This window comes from Hippocampus bargibanti, linkage group LG13, assembly GCF_051943395.1.
Source record: "Hippocampus bargibanti isolate YZ-2025 linkage group LG13, ASM5194339v1, whole genome shotgun sequence".
In the NCBI taxonomy this organism is placed as follows: domain Eukaryota; kingdom Metazoa; phylum Chordata; class Actinopteri; order Syngnathiformes; family Syngnathidae; genus Hippocampus; species Hippocampus bargibanti.
In genome coordinates this window covers 4,041,509-4,060,540 of record NC_142746.1, presented here as the reverse complement: position 1 = coordinate 4,060,540, position 19,032 = coordinate 4,041,509, and the positions used below count along the sequence as shown (strand labels likewise).

Sequence of the window (19,032 nt, the reverse complement as noted above, 5' to 3'; positions counted from 1 at the left end):
CAGACCAATGAGCCTCGAAGACGTATTTTAAAGACACCTATCAAACACGGCAGCCTGTCATGTGATCTGTGCTCGCGAGAAATGAACGCTGTGAAATATTTTACAATAAAAGTTCCTTTACACGTAGGCTGTTTATATGTTTGTTTGTATTTTTGCAAAGTTTTACATAATACGTAGAACGCAAACTGGTCACGTCACCAAGCTCTACGGCTTTCTCCAAGCACACACACGCACACACATTATATATACTATATTCGACATTGAAAAAAAAACATTCTGTCTGTTGTTTCTGTATTACGTTAAAAACCAACGTGCTCATAACGTTCCCTTAAAGGACAACCGACACCATTTTTTGTTTCCTAACTGATGTCAGAAAAACGTTTTATAGCATCTAAAATACCCAAAACACACAGGCTAATATTTTTAGTCAAATGAAAAACACCAATGAAGTCTTAAAACGTAAAATATAGCTATATGCGGTGGAATCTTATTAAAATACGCTCAGTAGAAGTCATTTGAAGCCATTTTACAAATTATGGACACAACTTGTCCGGAGACGTCGGTTGTCCTTTAAAGTTGCACCGCAAAGACGTCAACGCTCGTTTGAATACAAACAAATATTTTAAGAATAACATCCTGAAATTGCGAGAAAAAAAACGTTTATACATTGTTACAATCTCACACACAAAATCAATACTGCATTACATTACATTCAACCAAGCACATTCTGCAAACAAACAGTATTTAAGCAATTTACCACAAAAGTAAGCAAAGGGAAACCCATAGATTGTTTATATTTACATGATTGTGTTGTTGCATATTTAAAGGACAATCGACACCATTTTTTTGTTTCCTAACTGACATTAGAAAAACGTTTTATAACATCTAATATACCCAAAACACGCTGGCTGATATTTTAATTCAAACGCAAAACACCAATAAAAATGTTAAAGTTGCCCAAAACTGCCACTAATGAGCTCGAAACTGGGGAGATTCAGAAAGTCCTGCCCCCTTGTTCGTGACGTCACGTTAGGTTTGGCCCACCCACAAATTGCCTTGCTCCAGAATCAAAACAATGGCTTCAGAGTGTTCAGATTCAGAGAAGATGCTTTTTGTTACTCATCCAGTTATCCAGTTATGTATATGATTCAAATAGTTCTGAAGAGGAAAGCATAAATATTTGCGATCAATTAAAGAAGTCCTTCCGTATCAATTTGAGCCATCTGCAAGCAATGAAACCGGTGAAGGAGATCTGGACTCCGATGGAGCAGCCCAGAAAATGCACAAGATGGTGCACAAGCGGCGTTTCGTCCAGTATATGGAGCCGCGTATAAGAGCCAACCTTCGGTTAAAGCCGCCCGTGATTCGTTAAAATCCGTGGTAGAAGACAGAGGGTTGGAGACAGCGGCACACTTTGAGCAGCACACGAACATCCGAGCTGTTGAGACGAGAGAGAGCTCAACAGCACTCCAGAGGAACAAATGACACAATGAAAAAAAGTACCCAAAATGCACTGTGTGTTGCTTTCTCGGTCAGGGGCATACCGAATGTGACGTCACTTCCGGCATCGACATCAACTCGAAAACAAGACTTCATGAATATTCAGCGTGACTTTTAAAAAGTAAAATATAGCTATATGAATCAGAATCAGAATCAGAATCATCTTTATTGCCAAGTATGTAGAACACACAAGGAATTTGTTTCCAGTAGAACACGCTGCACTAGTATCGTCGTCAAAAAAACTGCTAAGTGGCACTATACAGTTCCATTTTGGCTACTGTTGAAAGAGTTAAATGTCTGCTGGATTTGGATTTGGTGCGCATGGATATATTATATTTGAAATACGCGGTCAGTAGAAGTCATTTGAAGTGATTTTACAAATTATGGACACAACTTGTCCGAAGGTGTCGGTTGTCCTTTAATAGATTTTACTCTCTCTGCCCCTCTCCCCCCATTGTGACATACTAGGAAAAATGAAAATAAGAATGTCCTCTCCTTCCTCCATCCCTTCCTGGATGGCTGAATGGAAGGTTGGATGATTGAAAGCATTAAAACCGTACAATACTTCAAAATGACAAATACAGTGCTTCTTTCTCACAAAAAGGCAGGTCCTGTTCTGGGAAAATCACTGTGAACACACTGTTTAGTGAAGACTTGCACACAAAACTGTGATGAAAATTGACAAGATATTTCAGGGTTTAGGAAACCGCATACACAACAAGTCATTGAATGGAATGTACATAAGCTAGAATCCTGTACTTCCAGGCCTCATGTCGCTGAATACAATTATCACAGGGATCCAACAATCTGTGAAGCATTTACCGACTCAGTCAGCACAAGTGAATGTGTAACGAGTCACATGCCGATATTCCTCGCCTGGATGAAGAAGGCAGCTAGGAAATGAAGCCTAATGAAAGACACAACAGAAAAGACTATAATTATTTTATTGCAACATTATATTGGTGCACTTTTGAGACTGTTCCACCAAGCTACTTTGGCATATTATAAGGTGGAGGATTGTCACGGTTTGCATGGTGGTGGATCCCAAAAAAAGCAGACATGAGGGAGCAGCAGGGTATGATTGACAAATTGGATTAAATAAAGTCAGCAGGAACAAAACTTGACAGGGTGAAGCAAACACATGCAATGACCCGACAACGAATAGTCGTGATGGGAGTCCTTTTAACTGCAACTGATTGGAACGACCAACACCTGTGCAGTGCAGGCGGGGTCGCCAACCAGATCGCGACAAGGATTGTGCAGGTAATAATGGAAGAAAACAAAAATAGGACTATCTTTTTTGTAATTATTTACATGAGGCTTGATTTCATCTTTGTTTTGGATGACTCAATCTGACAAGAGAACAGGCATTCAATGCGGCTTGAACAACAAAATGACAACTATAGAACAAAATTAACAACTGATGACATTGGCTGACACAATGTTGATTGCTTTTGCGATATGCTTATAGCAGTGTCTGAAATAATGACTGCCCGGATGCCCGGGGAGTGCAACTTTTACGTCGGGCGTATAACTTACAAAAGGCAGATAACTTTTTCAAGAAAAAAAAAAAAAAAAAAAAAACGAAATATGTATTTTTTTAATTTCGGTTCGTTTGGCAATTTGCATACTTGGCAGCCAATCAGAAGCCTGCATCGAATCACTTCGTGCTTCAGAAGAAAGATTTACAAGAAGCTAACTGTCAGAGATATTCGATCAGACACTGTGGACGAAGGCTCGGACCCGGAAAGATTGTCTTTACTGCCGGCAGGAGACGCAGCCATTCATGTGTATGTATGTATGTATGTGTTATATGTGTGTATATATATATATATATATATATATATATATCCCTACTGTCCAGACGTGGCAGTGCCAGACATTGCTTTGATAGGTCCCTGCTCTCAGGCTGCTCTCAGGTTGGGGGGAGCAGAGGACTATTCCCTGAGGCTACACTAACTACTTGTATTGTCCTGACTGATTACTTCTAGTTTCATTCTATGTTCGTTAGCTAAAGCGTTCGAAAGCCGAGGTATCACTGTATTTCAATGTATCGTCATTGAAATACATTATGATGAATATTTTGATCACTTCTTTGAAAAACTTCTCAGGACCCAGATTTTGAGTGTCTTGTTTAAAGGACAACCAACACCATTTTTTTGTTTCCTAACTGACATCAGAAAAAACGTTTTATAGCATCTAAAATACTCAAAACACGCAGGCTGATATTTTTAGTCAAATGGAAAACACAAATAAAAATGAGTTAAAGTGTCCCAAAACTACTTCAAAATGAAACTGGAAATGGCCAGTTTCAGACGGTCCCGCACCCTTGTTCGTGACGTCACGCCAAGACGTCTTGCCTACTCAAGAAACAAAACAATGGGCTCACGGAGTTCAGATTCGGAGAAGATGCTTTCTTGTTACTCATCCAGTTATGAATATGATTCAAATCGTTTTGAAGAGGAAAGCATAAATGTTTGCAATCGATTAAAGGAGTCCTCCCATATCAATTCGAGCCGTCAATGACAGCAATGTCGCGTCCCAGAAAATGCAGAAGATGGCGCCCAATTTCCATTGGAAATTCTGGACACAACTTGTCCGGAGGCATCTGTTGTCCTTTAAAAGACAACTGACGTCACTTTTTTGTTTCCTAACTGATGACAGGAAAACGTTTTATAGCCTCTAAAATACCCAAAATACGCAGTATGTTATTTTCAGTGAAATGCAAAACACCAATAAAAATGACTTAAAATGTGTCAAAAGTACTTCAATTTGAAACCGGAAGTGGCAAGTTTCAGAAGGTCCCGCCCCCATCTTCGTGGTGTCACGGTGGCTTCAGATTCGGAGAATATGCTTTCTTGTTACTCATCCAGTTATGAATATGATTTAAATAGTTCTGAAGACGAAAGCATCCATGTTTGCAATCGATTAAAGAATTTATTCCGTGTCATTTTGAGGGGGGAAATGTAGCACTGAATGTGTGTCGTCTGGGGGGGAAATGTAGCACCGAATAGTGGCAGAAGAGGGCGACAAAGCTCTGTGGAAAGCTGAGTGGAAACGGGCTGATTAATTCTTTAAAATTTTTGTCAGTGAATATCAAATAGATGCTCGGTGCCACACACAAGGATTCACATTGCGTTATTTACGTGTTTTCCTTCTAATTTCGCCATCAACACGGATTAACACGAAGTTTTCAGACCAAACAAAGTATTGCAAAATGCATTGAGGTGATGCAAGGTATGTCCTTTCCCGCTGAGGGGCGTTCCTTCAGTGACGTAGGGTGAGGACTTGTCACCAACTCAAAAACAAGTCTTCCGGAATATTCAGTACGAGTCTTAAAACGTAAAATATAGCTATATGCCGTGCAATCTTTGTAAAATACACTCAGTGGAAGTCATTTGAAGCCATTTTACAAATTATAGACACAACTTGTCCGGAGACGTCGGTTGTAAGTAGTATGAAAGTGAGCCTGCTTAACTTCATTTCCTGGTACTGTATATCAAGCCACGTATTAAAAACAGCATTGCATTTCATAGAGCTCACAATGTGTTCTTCTGAGTTAATTGCATACCTGGTTGACAGCATCTGGCCAATTCTGTGTCTCCAAACAGAAAGAGCAGTGTTTCCCATATTGAACTCCCCCTTTACCGATGATAGAGCCGTCCAAGACGTTAGCTGTATAGAATTGGATTCCTGGTTGACTGGTTGAAACCTCTAAAATGCGACCACTGGCTGAGTGAGAAACCCTGAAATTACAGGGTGGCAACGTGAGACAAGTTTTGTTGAGTGCGTTGTTACAGCTTCAGCTGTTGTTAAAGCACCATATAAATCAATATGTATTGTAAATCAATATGTATTATATTGTGTTGTAAACAAATGTTTGAGGGTAACCTAGCAGCAACCCTCTCCGTCCATGGCTCTCCAGGTGACGAGAGACAAAAGTTGTGGTCAAATCCCCCACCAGGAACATTTTTTAGCAGAGGACCAATCAGAACAGCTTGCCGAAGATCAAAAGGTGATCCAGCCACATCTTTGATTTCACCTGGAGTTGAAACAAAAATGTGTACTTTTTGAATGGGGAACCTAAATAAAAAACCCGTAAGACGGAAAAAAATGTTTTTATCCTATAATACTTGGTTTGAGGGGTTACCATGGTTTTAAAAAGTCAAAGGTTCAATTACTGCTAAAACCATCAGTCACTGGTATTTGGGCTTTCTATTGGTTTTTGAGAGGACTTGGAGGCAAGCATTATGATTGGCTGTTTGCAGAGATCACTTAATGAATCGCCTCTCTAAAGTTAATAACGAGAGAAGTTGCCTCTCCATCCCTTGTGACATACTAAGAAAACTGAACATAACCCCCCCTCCATAAGATCTCAATTTTTTGAGATCCCCACCGTGCCAGCTGTTCACTTTCAACATCTTTGCCAAGGTTCTTTGGATGACGACAAAGGGACCTTTTCAATCTGTCAATCAATCGTCCATCTTTTTTGTTCCATCCAGCCCCCGTTTTGGCCTTTTTCAGCAGTTCCGAGGGCGTGTCAATCTATTAGCTATCTGGGTGGGTAGCCATCTAGCTAGCTATCTATTAGCTATCTACTGGCTGTCTGTCTAGCTTTCTTTACTTAGCTTTCTATTAACTATATAGCTATCTAGGTGGCGAGCTATCTAGCTAGCTATCCGTTGGCTATCTATTGGCTATCTGCTAGCTGGCTAACTTTCTCTCTAATTACCTATCTAGGTGGGTTGCTATCTAGCTAGCTATCTGTTAGCTATCTACTAGCTATCTACTAGCTGGCTGACAAGCTTTCTCTCTACTTAGCTTTCTATTTGCTATATAGCTATCTAGGTGGCGAGCTATCTAGTTAGCTATCCGTTGGCTATCTATTAGCTATCTACGAGCTGGCTAGCTAGCTTTCTATCTATTTACTTCCGGGTTGAGTGAAAGCTGGCGCATGTGGCTGTCGCTGCTCACCCACAGAAAAACTTATCCTGTGACTGTAAAATGACAGAGTTTTGAAAGGCGCTTAGAAATGAAATGTATTATTATTATTATTATTATTATTAATGTCCGCTCTTTCTTTCTCCGCTTTCCTTCTCTCATAAATGGCTGATAAAGTCCCTCCCCTTTATCAGGGGAGGGACTTAAAAAAATGGTCTGGCGGTCGTGGTCGTAAATACAGGTGGTTCTAAGTCGCGCCGGCCGTAAATCAGATGTTATCTGTATTTTAAACAATATAGGAATGGCGAATTCACAGGTAGAGTTTAAAATTTGAGGTAACAACATTCTGGACAATGTTTTCACCACACACAAAGGAGCCTACAAAGCCTACCCCCTCCCCCACCTAGGAGCTTCGGACCACTCCACTATCATGTTAAAGCCCGCATATAGGCCACTTGTCAAAGTCGTCAAACCAGTGAAGAAGCAGATAAGGGTGTGGCCTGATGGGTCGTCAGAGGCACTCAAAGACTGCTTCTCCAACACCGACTGGAACATGTTCAGACAAGCGGCCACCTACAACAACAACACCGACCTCCAAGAGTACACAGACTCTGTTACCTCCTACATGAGGAAGTGCATGGATGACGTGACTGTCACCAGATCTGTCACCATCCTGGCCAACCAGAAGCCATGGCTGACGGGTGAAGTCCACAGGCTCCTCAGGGCTCGGAACGCTGCCTACAAAGCTGGCGATGAGCTGGGCCTGAGGACAGCCAGGGCCAACCTGTCACGTGGCATCAGGATGGCCAAGAGACAGCACTCCAGGAGGATCGCCAACCACTTCAAAGACAGCAGTGACACCAGGAACCTGTGGCGTGGGATACAGACCATCACAGACTACAAGCCCACTCCACAGACCTGCGAGAACTCCACCACTCTGCTGAACCAGCTGAACGACTTCTTCGCCCGCTTCGAGGCAGACAACAGCACTCCAGCACAGAAGACCCCACCACCTCCCGGCGAACAGGTGCTGACACTGTCCCAGGACAGCGTGAGGCGATCCCTCAGAGGGACCAACGCACGAAAAGCCCCGGGTCCCGACGGCATTCCTGGCCGTGTTCTGAGACACTGCGCTGTGGAGCTCACAGATGTCTTCACGGACATCTTCAACACCTCTCTGAGCCAGGCTGTTGTGCCCACGTGCCTCAAAGCCACCACCATTATCCCGGTCACGAAGAAGTCGTCCCCCACCTGCCACAATGACTACCGCCCGGTCGCACTCACTCCCATCCTCATGAAGTGCTTCGAGCGGCTAGTTATGAACCACATCAAGGCTGCCCTCCCCCCCACCCATGACCCCTTCCAATTTGCATATCGGCCCAACCGCTCGACCGATGATGCCATCTCCACTGCTCTCCACACAGCGCTCACCCACCTGGAGACCAGAGACTCCTACGTCAGAATGCTGTTCATCGACTTCAGCTCAGCATTCAACACAATCATCCCCCAACAGCTCACCAATAAACTGAGCAAAGTGGGGATCAGCACCTCCCTGTGTAACTGGCTGCTGGACTTCCTGACGGGGAAACCACAGGCAGTCAGAGTTGGCGACAACACTTCCAGCACCATCACGCTGAACACAGGGGCCCCCCAGGGGTGTGTGCTGAGCCCCCTCCTCTTCACTCTGCTCACGCACGACTGCTCACCATCATCACCCAGCTCCAACCTCTTCATAAAGTTTGCGGATGACACGACTGTGGTGGGCCTCATCAACAACGATGAGGAGACAGCCTACAGGGACGAGGTCAGCCGCCTGGCCACGTGGTGCAAGGACAACAATCTCCGTCTGAATGTGGAGAAGACGAAGGAGATTGTTGTGGACTTCAGGAGAGTGCGCCCCCAGCATGCTCCACTAACCATCGACGGTGCTGCAGTGGAGAGAGTGAGCAGCACCAAGTTCCTGGGAGTGCACATATCCGAAGACCTGTCCTGGAGCCACAACACGGCATCAATGGCCAAGAGATCCCACCAGCGCCTGTACTTCCTCCGCAAGCTCAAAAGAGTTGGAGCCCCGACCCCCATCACGACCTCCTTCTACCGCGGTACCATAGAGAGCATCCTGACCAGCTGTATCACCGTGTGGTACGGCGCCTGCACCGTGTCTTGCCGTAAGACTCTGCAGCGCATCGTGAGGACAGCTGAGAAGATCATCGGTGTCTCTCTCCCCCCCTTCAGGACATCTACAACACCCGCCTCACCCGCAGAGCCATCCGGATCGCTGGCGATCCCACCCACCCCTCCCACAGCCTCTTCAGCCTGCTGCCATCGGGTCGGAGACTGCGGAGTCTCCGAGCCAAGACCAGCAGGCTCAAGGACAGTTTCTGCCACCAGGCAGTCCGGAGACTCAACTCCCTCCCAGCCCTGCCCAGCCTGCCCCTTCCCACTGCCACACTCACCGAACTCTGAGTACACGCTACATGCTGTACGATCATCCTGAACTCTATTTTTTGTTATTTCTCATTAGACAAGACCTCACTTCAACCCTTTCTAGTTGTTTGTTTTTGCAATTACAACATTACGTCACTTTATGTACGTCACTTCCTCACTTTACATATGTCACTACCTCACTTTACATACGTCACTACCTCACTTTCCATACGACACTACCTCACTTTACATACAGAAATTACATGTATTGTCTGTTGTCAATTGTATGTCTTTTTTAGCCACGTTATAAGTGCCTTGCATGTCTTGCACGCTGGGTCCGAGAGGACATTAATTTCATCTGTGCTGTATGTCATGCATATTAGCATATTTGACAATAAAGCTGACTTTGACTTTGACTTTGACCTAAAGTTTATAATTGCCCTTTCTTTTGGTGTTAACTAATTGAGGTGCCCATCCCTGTCTTATCCTCAAGTTAATTCATTTGTTGAGACATGCTCATCCAGGCCGAAACTCACAGTCTGAGCCAAGAAAATTGATGTTTGGATAAACTACAAGTAACTATTGGGCATGCTATATCTGCTATAATCTGCAAGAAACATTGGGTTGCATTTTACAGAACAATTACAGGGACACTTTATTTCACAGTTTACCTGTGGGAATAGACGTGCCATCCACTGGTAAGTAAGAATCAGCAAAGATGGACAGTTCATGGTCCAAAATATTATCTGCCGCCTGTAGATACACATAAAACTTTAAAATTTACAATGTGTTGAAGTCCATGGGCTCCAAATTTCAGACTGCCATTGCAAATGATTTCTATCTGAATATTAGGGTCATTATATCCACCGACGCAGAATTTCATTGAATGTTAAATCCCCTCCACATATTACATGAAGAGCACACAACAAATTAATGAAAAACTTATAATGACTGTTGGTGTGGTTTACATGGGACTATTTTACATTTTCCTTCACACTTTAGCAAGCATCATGGAAGTTCACAAGTTTGATTTGCTTTTGCGGACCCAATAAAATTATGTGCCGGGCCAGATTTGGCCCCCGGGCCTTGACTTTGATACCGGTAATTTAGAGTGTTCAAACGGCTTTCCATGCATGTTTTTAGAATGTGGGAGGAAACCGTAGTAACTGAAGAAAACTCACACAGGCCCAGAACATATAAACTCCACATAGGGAAGCCGGAGGTGGGATTGAACCCACGACCTCTGCATTGTGAGATCGGTGCACTAACCCTCCAATGGCCGCCAGCTACGCTTCAATCATTATGTGTATTGTGACAGTGAAGACACAGGTGCCATGAAGTGTCATTCTGATGGTTATTCGATGAGAAACCAGGTTTTCATTGTGAGTTGTTTATGAGCATGACTGAACATAATCAGGGAATGAAACTGTCAGAGATGTTCGATCGGACACTGTGGACAAAGACTTGAACCCAAAAAGATTGTCTTTACTGCCTGCAGGAGACACAGCAATTAATGACAGACGCCCGAATTCTGCAGCCCTCTGCCAAGCTATTTATTGAGAGTATATGCAAATTTAAAGGACAACCGACATCTCCGGACAAGTTGTGTCCATAATTTGTAAAATGGCTTCAAATGACTTCTACTGGGCGTATTTTAATAAGATTCCACCGCATATAGCTATATTTTACGTTTTAAGACTCGTGCTGAACATTCAGGAAGTCTTGTTTTTGAGTTGGTGACGAGTCCGTACGTGACGTCAGAAAAGGACCGCCTCCTGACCGTAAAAAAAAACGCATTGTAGCGTCTTTCCATCACATCAATGTATTTTACTGTACTGTTTTTTTAAACCATGTGTTACACCCAAAAGCCGCCAGCAGAGGGAGTCCAAGCTCCATGGAAGGAACGTATCAACCTGTGGAAACGGCTGATTCATTCCTCACAGCTCGGTGGCCATTTTCTTGCCTCTTTTTAGGTGAGACATTCCCCCCCGCCGTTTGCCTCAAAATGACACGGAATAAATTCTTTAATCGATTGCAAACATGTATGCTTTCCTCTTCAGAACTATTTGAATCATATTAATAACTGGATGTGTAACAAGAAAGCATATTATCCGAATCTGAAGCCATTGTTTTTATTCTCCAGCAATGCAAGACGTCTTGGCGTGGCGTCACGAACTGGGGGCGGGACTTTCTGAAAATGCACAATTCGCAGCTCAATTTTTTTGCAGATTTTGGACACTTTAAATCATTTTTATTGGTGTTTTGCATTTGACTAAAAATATCATACTGTGTATTTTGGGTATTTTAGATGCTATAAAATGTGTTTCTGGTGTCAGTTAAAAAACAAATCAGTGAATCTTATTAAAATACGCCCAGAAGTCATTTGAAGCCATTTTACAAATTATGGACACAACTTGTCCGGAGACGTCGGTTGTCCTTTAACTGTTCTGTAAAGTGCTTTGTTATAGCTGAGGCTCTTGTGAAAATGTTATATAAATAAATATGTATAGTATTGCATTGTTCCTTGCTGCTGAGATGAATCTTTTCAGGCTAACGGCGAATGGAGTTAGCGGAAACCTGTTTGCATTTAGCTAATGTCTGTCTTGTGTGAAGAATGCTAGGGCAATATTCACTGGAGCATCTGTAATTTGCATATTGTTGAACATACTAGACAACAAATTGTCTATGAACTCTTTGCAGTTCGTTTGCGGAATTATTTGTAACAATCAGTCTTTCAGCGATTTGCTGTTAACTTGGCGGCGATTTGCTACAGTCAACATTGAATCCGATTGAGTGTATGTTAATGCTAACATGCTAAAACTAGTTTTCAGAAGAAAACGAGTTTTTTTTTCTCGAATCATTAGCGCTTTCCTTCCTCACCGATGATTGAAAGAATTGTACATGTAGCTATCTAGATGGCTAGCTATCTAGTTAGATATCTATTGGCTCGCTATCTAGCTAGCTATAGAGCTGGCTATTTAGCTTGTCCTGTGACTGTGAAGTGACCTTGAGAGTTTTGAAGAGCGCTTGTAAATGAAATGTATTATTATTATCATCATTAGCTATATCTTAGCTAGCTAGCTTTCTATCCATTTGATTTGCTTCCGGGTTGAGTGAACGCTGGCGCGTGTGGCTGCCACTGCTCACCCACAGAAAAACGCATCCCTTGACTGTAAAGTGACCTTGATAGTTTTGAAAGGGACTTATTAATACAATGTATTATTATTATTATTATTATTATTATTATTATTATTACATTCAGTGATTTCATAAACAAAATATAGACAATTTAACAGTTGGCACCTCTGAGTAGTTTGTCTCAAAGAACATACAAAAGCACTGTTGAAAAGAAGGAAATTAAATTAAGAAAAGGCCCTCCAACATGTTTTTTTACCTTTCCAGCAAGGTTGAAATAGGAGTGGTTGGTGAGACTTATTGGTGTTGTTTTAGAAGATTGGGCTTGATACTCTGCAGTTAATGTTTCCCCCTGTACAGAATACAACAACAGTAAAAAGTCTTAAATATTTATCATTGTTCAACAAATCAGTTTATGTATTAAAAATTAACATAGTTGGATTAAAATAAGTCTATACACAACACACACACACACACGCGCACACACACACACACACACACACACACACACACACACGAGAATACCACGCCCACAGCCGGCGCCGCCGCCTCTTTGAAACAGTTGGTTCTGCGAAGTGGCGGGTTTGGGCGCATCTGCGCCGCAGACGGCCGCACGTCGGAGAGCGGGGTAAGGCCGGGGAGAAGGCAAACGGTAGGACACTGGAGACCCAGACCCACAACTGCCTGCCCCCGCGGCGTCCAAATCAGGTCGTTTGCAAGTCATTCAGCGCCGAGTCTCTATTCAACATTTTGAATGAATTTCGACTTACGTATATATATATATATATATATATATATATATATATATATATATATATATATATATATATATATATATATATATATATATATATATATATATATATATATATATATATATATATAAAAAAAAACAGGGATAGCTCTAGCACCCCTCTTGACTCAGAGGGGAAAATGAATGAATGCACATTTTTAAAACTGCTTCATTTTGCAAGTAGTGGAGGGAAGATCTTCCCATCTGGCAGTTTGGTATGCCAGCAATTCCATTTTCAATTACTCTAATCAACTACAATTTTAGTAAAAAGGAAAAGTCCAAGAATTAAAACGGATTTTGATATTGCTGAATCTGAATCTAATTTGAAATTTAATCGGATAAATATTCAATGGAGCGGAGCAGTTTGTTGTGACACTGTGGCGTACCACTGTCTAGTTGTTTACCTCCAATGTGTAGGTAACTGAGACCTGCAACGTTCCAGGGTAGCCCTGGTCTCCATCTGGACTGGTAAGACACAATTTCACACCATCTTTCACGGCTGTAGCAATCCAAATTGCCTAAACAGAAAACCGTACGATATATTGTATCAATTCAGCAACGTTTCAGCAAGTACAAAAAAGAAAAAAAATACAGAAAACAAAGCAATACAAAGAAGTCACATCACCCGCGAGGCCCGTCCACCAAATTGTTTGTATCTCCACATTTGAGGAACAAGCTCTGAAATTTTATTTTTGTTAAATCCTTTCATGGACACTGCAACCTAACAAGGAGAAGGTTTATTCAGCCGTCATCTGTACTTTTTTGATGCTTCTTCAGCGAACTAAAGTCTTACTGGTAGTATCGTCCCTAAATATATATCCCTAATGTCCAGACATGGCGGCGCCGGACACTGCTATGATATGTCCCTAGTCTCAGGTTGGGGGGGGAGCAGAGGACCACTCCCTGCAGCCCACCGATTGTTCCTACATTCCTGACTAACGCCTGGCCTGATTGCCCCACTCCTTCCAGTATCACCTCATCAGCCTTACTAATGTTGCCCAACCTATGTTGCCTTAGCAGGCTATTGTACGAACGATCACAACCCTACCATATCTTATCTTGGATAAGAAGCGAAACGTCCGACACCTTCAAAAAAAGTACAGATGACGGCTGAAGAAACCTTTTCATCGATGGACCACTCTTGTACGACTGAGAGCTTACACAGACATATTTTATGATGTAAACAAACGTTTTGGAGCATCTAAAATACCCAAAACACGCAGGCTGATATTTTTAGTCGAATGCAAAACACCAATAAAAATGACTTAAAGTGTCCCACAACTACTTCAAAATAACCTCAGGATGGCGAGTTTCAGAAGGTCCCGCCCCTTTGTTTGTGACATCACGCCAGGACGTCTTGCCTTGCTCTAGAATCAAAACAATGACTTCAGATTCGGAGAAGATGCTTTCTTGTTACTCATCCAGTTATGAATATGATTCAAATAGTTCTGAAAAGGAAAGCATACATGTTTGCAACCGATTAAAGAAGTCCTTCCGTATCATTTTGAGGCGCCTGGACTCCAATGTAGCGTCCCTGAAAATGCACAAGATGGCGCCCAAGCTCCGTTGGAAATGGGCTGATTTGTCTGCTGGGAATTTGTGTCAACGAGTATCAAATAGTAGTCTTGGTGCAACACACAACGATACACCATTGCGTTATTTATGTGTTTTACTTCTAATTTTGCCGTCAACACGAAGTTTTCAGACCAAACGAAGTACCCAAAATGCATTGTTTGTCGCTTTCTCGGTCAGGGGCGTTGCAGACGTGACATCACGTCAGGCATCGTCATCAACTCGAAAACAAGACTTCCTGAATATTCAGTGGGAGTCTTAAAACCTAAAATATAGCTATATGCAGTGAAATCTTTGTAAAATACACTCAGTAGAAGTCATTTGAAGTGATTTTACAAATTATGGACACAACTTGTCCAGGGCGTCGGTTGTCCTTTAATAAAAAATATATTTTTCATTGAATACATGATTATCTGATAAAATTTCCAAAATAAAATATTTTATAAAAAGCTAGCTGAAATATAATTTATAACTGATCTAACAAATGTTAGATACATTGGAAATGTGTACCGATAAGAAAAGAAAAAGATTCAATTGATAGAGATCCGACCTGAGACATCTTTCTAGTTTTATTTACATGTCTTTTCTTAATCTTAAAGTTAGTGTACCGTTACTTGGAATTCTCTGTACAGCATGAGGACAAAGGGTAGAAGTACAGTGATACCTCAGTTTATGAACCCCTTTGCTGACGAACTTTTCGGTTTATGAACTTTACATTTATGAAAATTTTACCCTGGCATACGAACTATTTTTCAGGGTACATATGGAGCTGCCACAATGAGTGATGTGTCGTTTGCGAACAAGTCCGTTCTCCTAACAAGAAAACGGTGGCCACTGTTTTTTTACTCTATTCCCCGCCCCCAGTCTTTTGTTAAAGACACGTGATTGGTCAAGAACGCAGCAGTGAAGGGGTGGGGTTACAGACAGAGAGCGAGTGAGGCCGTTCTCCATAAAACAAAATGGCGTCGTCGATTAAAACCACTTAATTGGTCAATAACGCAGCAGTGGAGGAGGGGGGTTAAACATTAAAGAGACAGGCAGACGACAGAGAGAGAGAGTGAGAAAACACACACATACATACACACACGAAAGGGAGACGACAGAGCTTCAAACAAAAAAACAAAAGTGAAAAAAACAAAAGCGAAACGGTGAGAAAATGGATGGAAAACAGTGAAATTTTGACTTGTTTCAAAAGCAGACTGTAGACTGCAAGGTTAAAATATCCCATCAATCAGGCTCCACAAATAACCCGCACAAGTCATCTGTACACTTTATGCAAAAAGCTATCAACCCAGCTAAACAGAACACAATTGATGAGGAACTAGGTAAAATTATAGCAGCGAAAGCACCTACAAGGGATCATTCCTCAAGATGGTGAAAGAAGAAGGTTACGTTCTTCATCAAGTGTTTAATGCTGATGAAAGTGGCCACTCCATTCCATCAAGCCATCAACGACCATCACAAAGGTAAATAAAATGACTTTATTATAAAGTACAGTTTATTTCTTTAATTATAATACAATAGCACATTTATTATACATAAAATAAGGTATATTGTGTGTAGCTTTAAGGCTTAGAAAATTAGAAAGTAGAAACCTATGTTTTATGGGGACCTAGGAACAGATTATTCTCATTTTAATTGTTTCCTATGGGAAATTAATTTTTGGGATACAATTTTCGTCTTACTTACTCTGTTGGGAACCAATTAAGTTTGTAAGCCAAGGTATCACTGTACTGTAAATTGAATGAACAAAGAGAAATAAAGAAAACCATCTTTTAATTGAGTACATCTGATTGCTGATGAACTCTGATGGAGTGAGTTGCATAGTTTCTATTTTGTCTTACCTTATTGAAGCCACGGAGGCCTCCATGGAGAGCATGAGGTCCATTGTTGATATCTAATTGGTATGTTTTTCCCTCGACTACAAAACGTCCTTGAGCAATCCTGTTGGCGACACGGCCGACCACAGCTCCAAAGAACCGCTTGTCTAACATGTAACCTGGCAACAGCAGACGTGTTTTTAAGTCATCCGATCCAGTTTGTTTTCCATACTTGAACACACTTATATAGCCTGACTGCTTACCTTCCAGGTCATCATAACCCAAGACAACATCCTCCATTTGACCGTTGTTGCCCTTGCTACAAACAGACCTGATGATCGCTCCAAGTGTGAGGACCTCCACCTTCACTTGAGAGGACTGGAGCGTCCACAGATCCACCTTGCTGGGGAACTGCCCCCATGGCTGACTTCTAACTTGCGTCATTGTATTCACACAAGATATATTGTAGCTGCGTCTGCAAACATGGGATATATGTTTTGTTTGGAATGTAATTACCCCAATAAATATATTTAAAATAACTGTTCTATGAGGGTGAAATGATATGAAACATTGAACCGTCAACTGGAATAAGTACCTATGACATGATAAGCAATAGTTTTGTTTGTTGCTGGTTTAAATGCCCCTGATAAACTGAGGATGTTCGATGTAATGATGTAATGGATGGATGGATGGATGGATGGATGGATGGATGGATGGATGGATGGATGGATGGATGGATGGATAACATCCTTTTAAAATGTAATTATTTTTCAATGGCCAAGAATGTAGAACATGTACATTGAAATATAAAATAAATATATTTGTAAATAAATGAAAACAATACTTTAAAAAAGGCTCAACCTTATTTGAAGGGGCAACAAAACATTCAACAAATACTAACAGCAATAGTTTAGTAGCCAAATAAAATTGTATCTTTTATTTTCTACTTTTCCACCTTCCTTTTGGAACAAAATTATGTCAGAAACATTGCAGCAGGACTGTACGTGAACTAACTCACTAGGTAATTAACTAAATAGTTAACCAACTAGCTATAAAATCATTGAGCCATTCCGTCCTCGAATTTAGTTGGTCATTTTTATTATTAATTAGTTAGTAAGGACAACTGGAAATGAGGAGAGGGGCGTTCTCTCACCAGCTGACAGCAGGTTTAACATATGTTGCAAATAATGGCAAAAACACGACACTTTGAGACTTTGAGCACACCCGCTTTGTGTTCAAACCCTTCCATAATTCACACTGGGTTTTTGTCAATTTGTAACATAATAAAAACATATTTTCTCATCTCCGATCGGCCAAGCCCTTCATAGACCAGCGAGCGCAAAAATCGTGCAGCGTTCCTGCATAATCGCACTTTTTGAAGAAATTTCGTTTTCTGTGTTTTCTGTGTTCTGTTCATTTAATGTGAAAAAATTCAAAGTCTTTGCTCCATAGCCAAGATTATGAAACAGCTCATGTACAGACGGGCGAAACAACATGTATCTGTATGTCAAGAAAGCTGGTTTAACTGGCACTTTCCCTTGAGACTCACCTTAAAATAGTAACCCCGGTCAAGACACAACTCGCTGTCGACGTCCTTTGACTTTAGGACAGGAATTAGTTTTGATCCTCTTCGACTACGGTCAATAAGGAAGTTTTCAAAGAATCCGAGACAACACGGAAACATTTAGACGATGGACTCACAACTACCACCTACTTGCCACAGCGTGAAAGGAAGCCACCGGTGCCGTTATTTAACTACGACACCAGCGTGCGTCTGTATTATTACATTTGAAAGAAGCGCGACTGTATTTACATATTTCATAGGTAAAAATACAGTTATTGATTCAATCTTGTGGGCGTTTTTCCCGATTGCTACCCAAAGCTTTGCATATATTTGTCAGTACCATGAATGAAATTAAAAGCAAATTCTTAAAGCAATCATATGATTATCCTGAGTGTTTAATGCAGAGTAAAGTGCAAGACACTCCACAACGAACGAAAAAAAATAATTGTCCGTCACAATGGCAACGCAAAATGGCTGCGAGGTCAAGTGTGCGTCCGTCATATATATGTCCGTCTATCAACACGAGCTAAGTTTTTCTACTTTAATCACAGACAATTTTTGGGTGCCCAACTGACATCAGACAAACGTTTTATAGCATCTAAAATACCCAAAAACACGCAGGCTGAGTCAAACGCAAAACACCAATAAAAATTACTTAAAGCAACGTAATATCAGGTGTGATGTGGTGCCGCATTAATCTTGCAATAAGTGTTGTATATTGCAAGATTAATGAAAATACTCCGCTACCATTTGCACAAAGATAGTGGAGTACAGTGACGTGCGGTGAGGTTCATGGCTGGTGAGGCAATTACGTCATCATAGTCAGATTTACAAACATATTAACTCTACAGAGTAGTTTATTCACCATTTGATTGGCAACAGTTAACGTATTTTGTTTAAAATTTCATGTCAGCATTCTTTATATACTGTATACAAACTGTAGCATAGAAAAAAATAATTTAAAAAAACGTTTTTATCGTGTTACCTTTAGTCCATGCGCCGCTCCTTCTGAAGAAAGGCATCGATAACTTCTTTGTAGAAGCCTTCCTTATCTTTCTTCAGTTTTAAAAGTCTCTGTCTCAACGGAGATGACTGCCAGTGAAGAAAGTCGTCCTTGATCAGTCCTGTTCCGACTGTATGTTTTCAGTGCTGAGAATGACAATCTCGTCTATTTCCCCCAAAGAGCTCAACAGCTACAGACCGGTGGCGCTGACGTCTCACCTGATTAAGACGGTGGAGAGACTCGTCCTCGCCCACCTGCGACCGCTGGCAAGCTCATC

The 19,032-nt window shown here is 41.5% G+C and overlaps 1 protein-coding gene across 2 annotated transcripts; it reads right to left on the bottom strand.

The window, feature by feature from the left end:
* Positions 1-195: 195 nt before the first annotated feature.
* Positions 196-17,893, bottom strand: galm (galactose mutarotase). 2 transcript variants are annotated; one of them, XM_089011853.1, is made up of 9 exons: positions 17,738-17,893; positions 16,452-16,663; positions 16,213-16,367; positions 13,201-13,314; positions 12,263-12,355; positions 9,540-9,621; positions 5,392-5,542; positions 5,072-5,246; positions 196-1,438 (listed from the first exon to the last, which is right to left on the bottom strand). In XM_089011853.1, the coding sequence occupies exons 2-9, from the start codon at positions 16,630-16,632 to the stop codon at positions 1,349-1,351; spliced, it is 1,041 nt and encodes a 346-aa protein (XP_088867979.1). In that variant the 5' UTR covers positions 16,633-16,663; positions 17,738-17,893; the 3' UTR covers positions 196-1,348. The 2 variants fall into 2 exon arrangements, with proteins under 2 accessions (XP_088867979.1, XP_088867980.1); XM_089011854.1 differs by having other exon boundaries at positions 1,359-2,407.
* Positions 17,894-19,032: the final 1,139 nt, after the last annotated feature.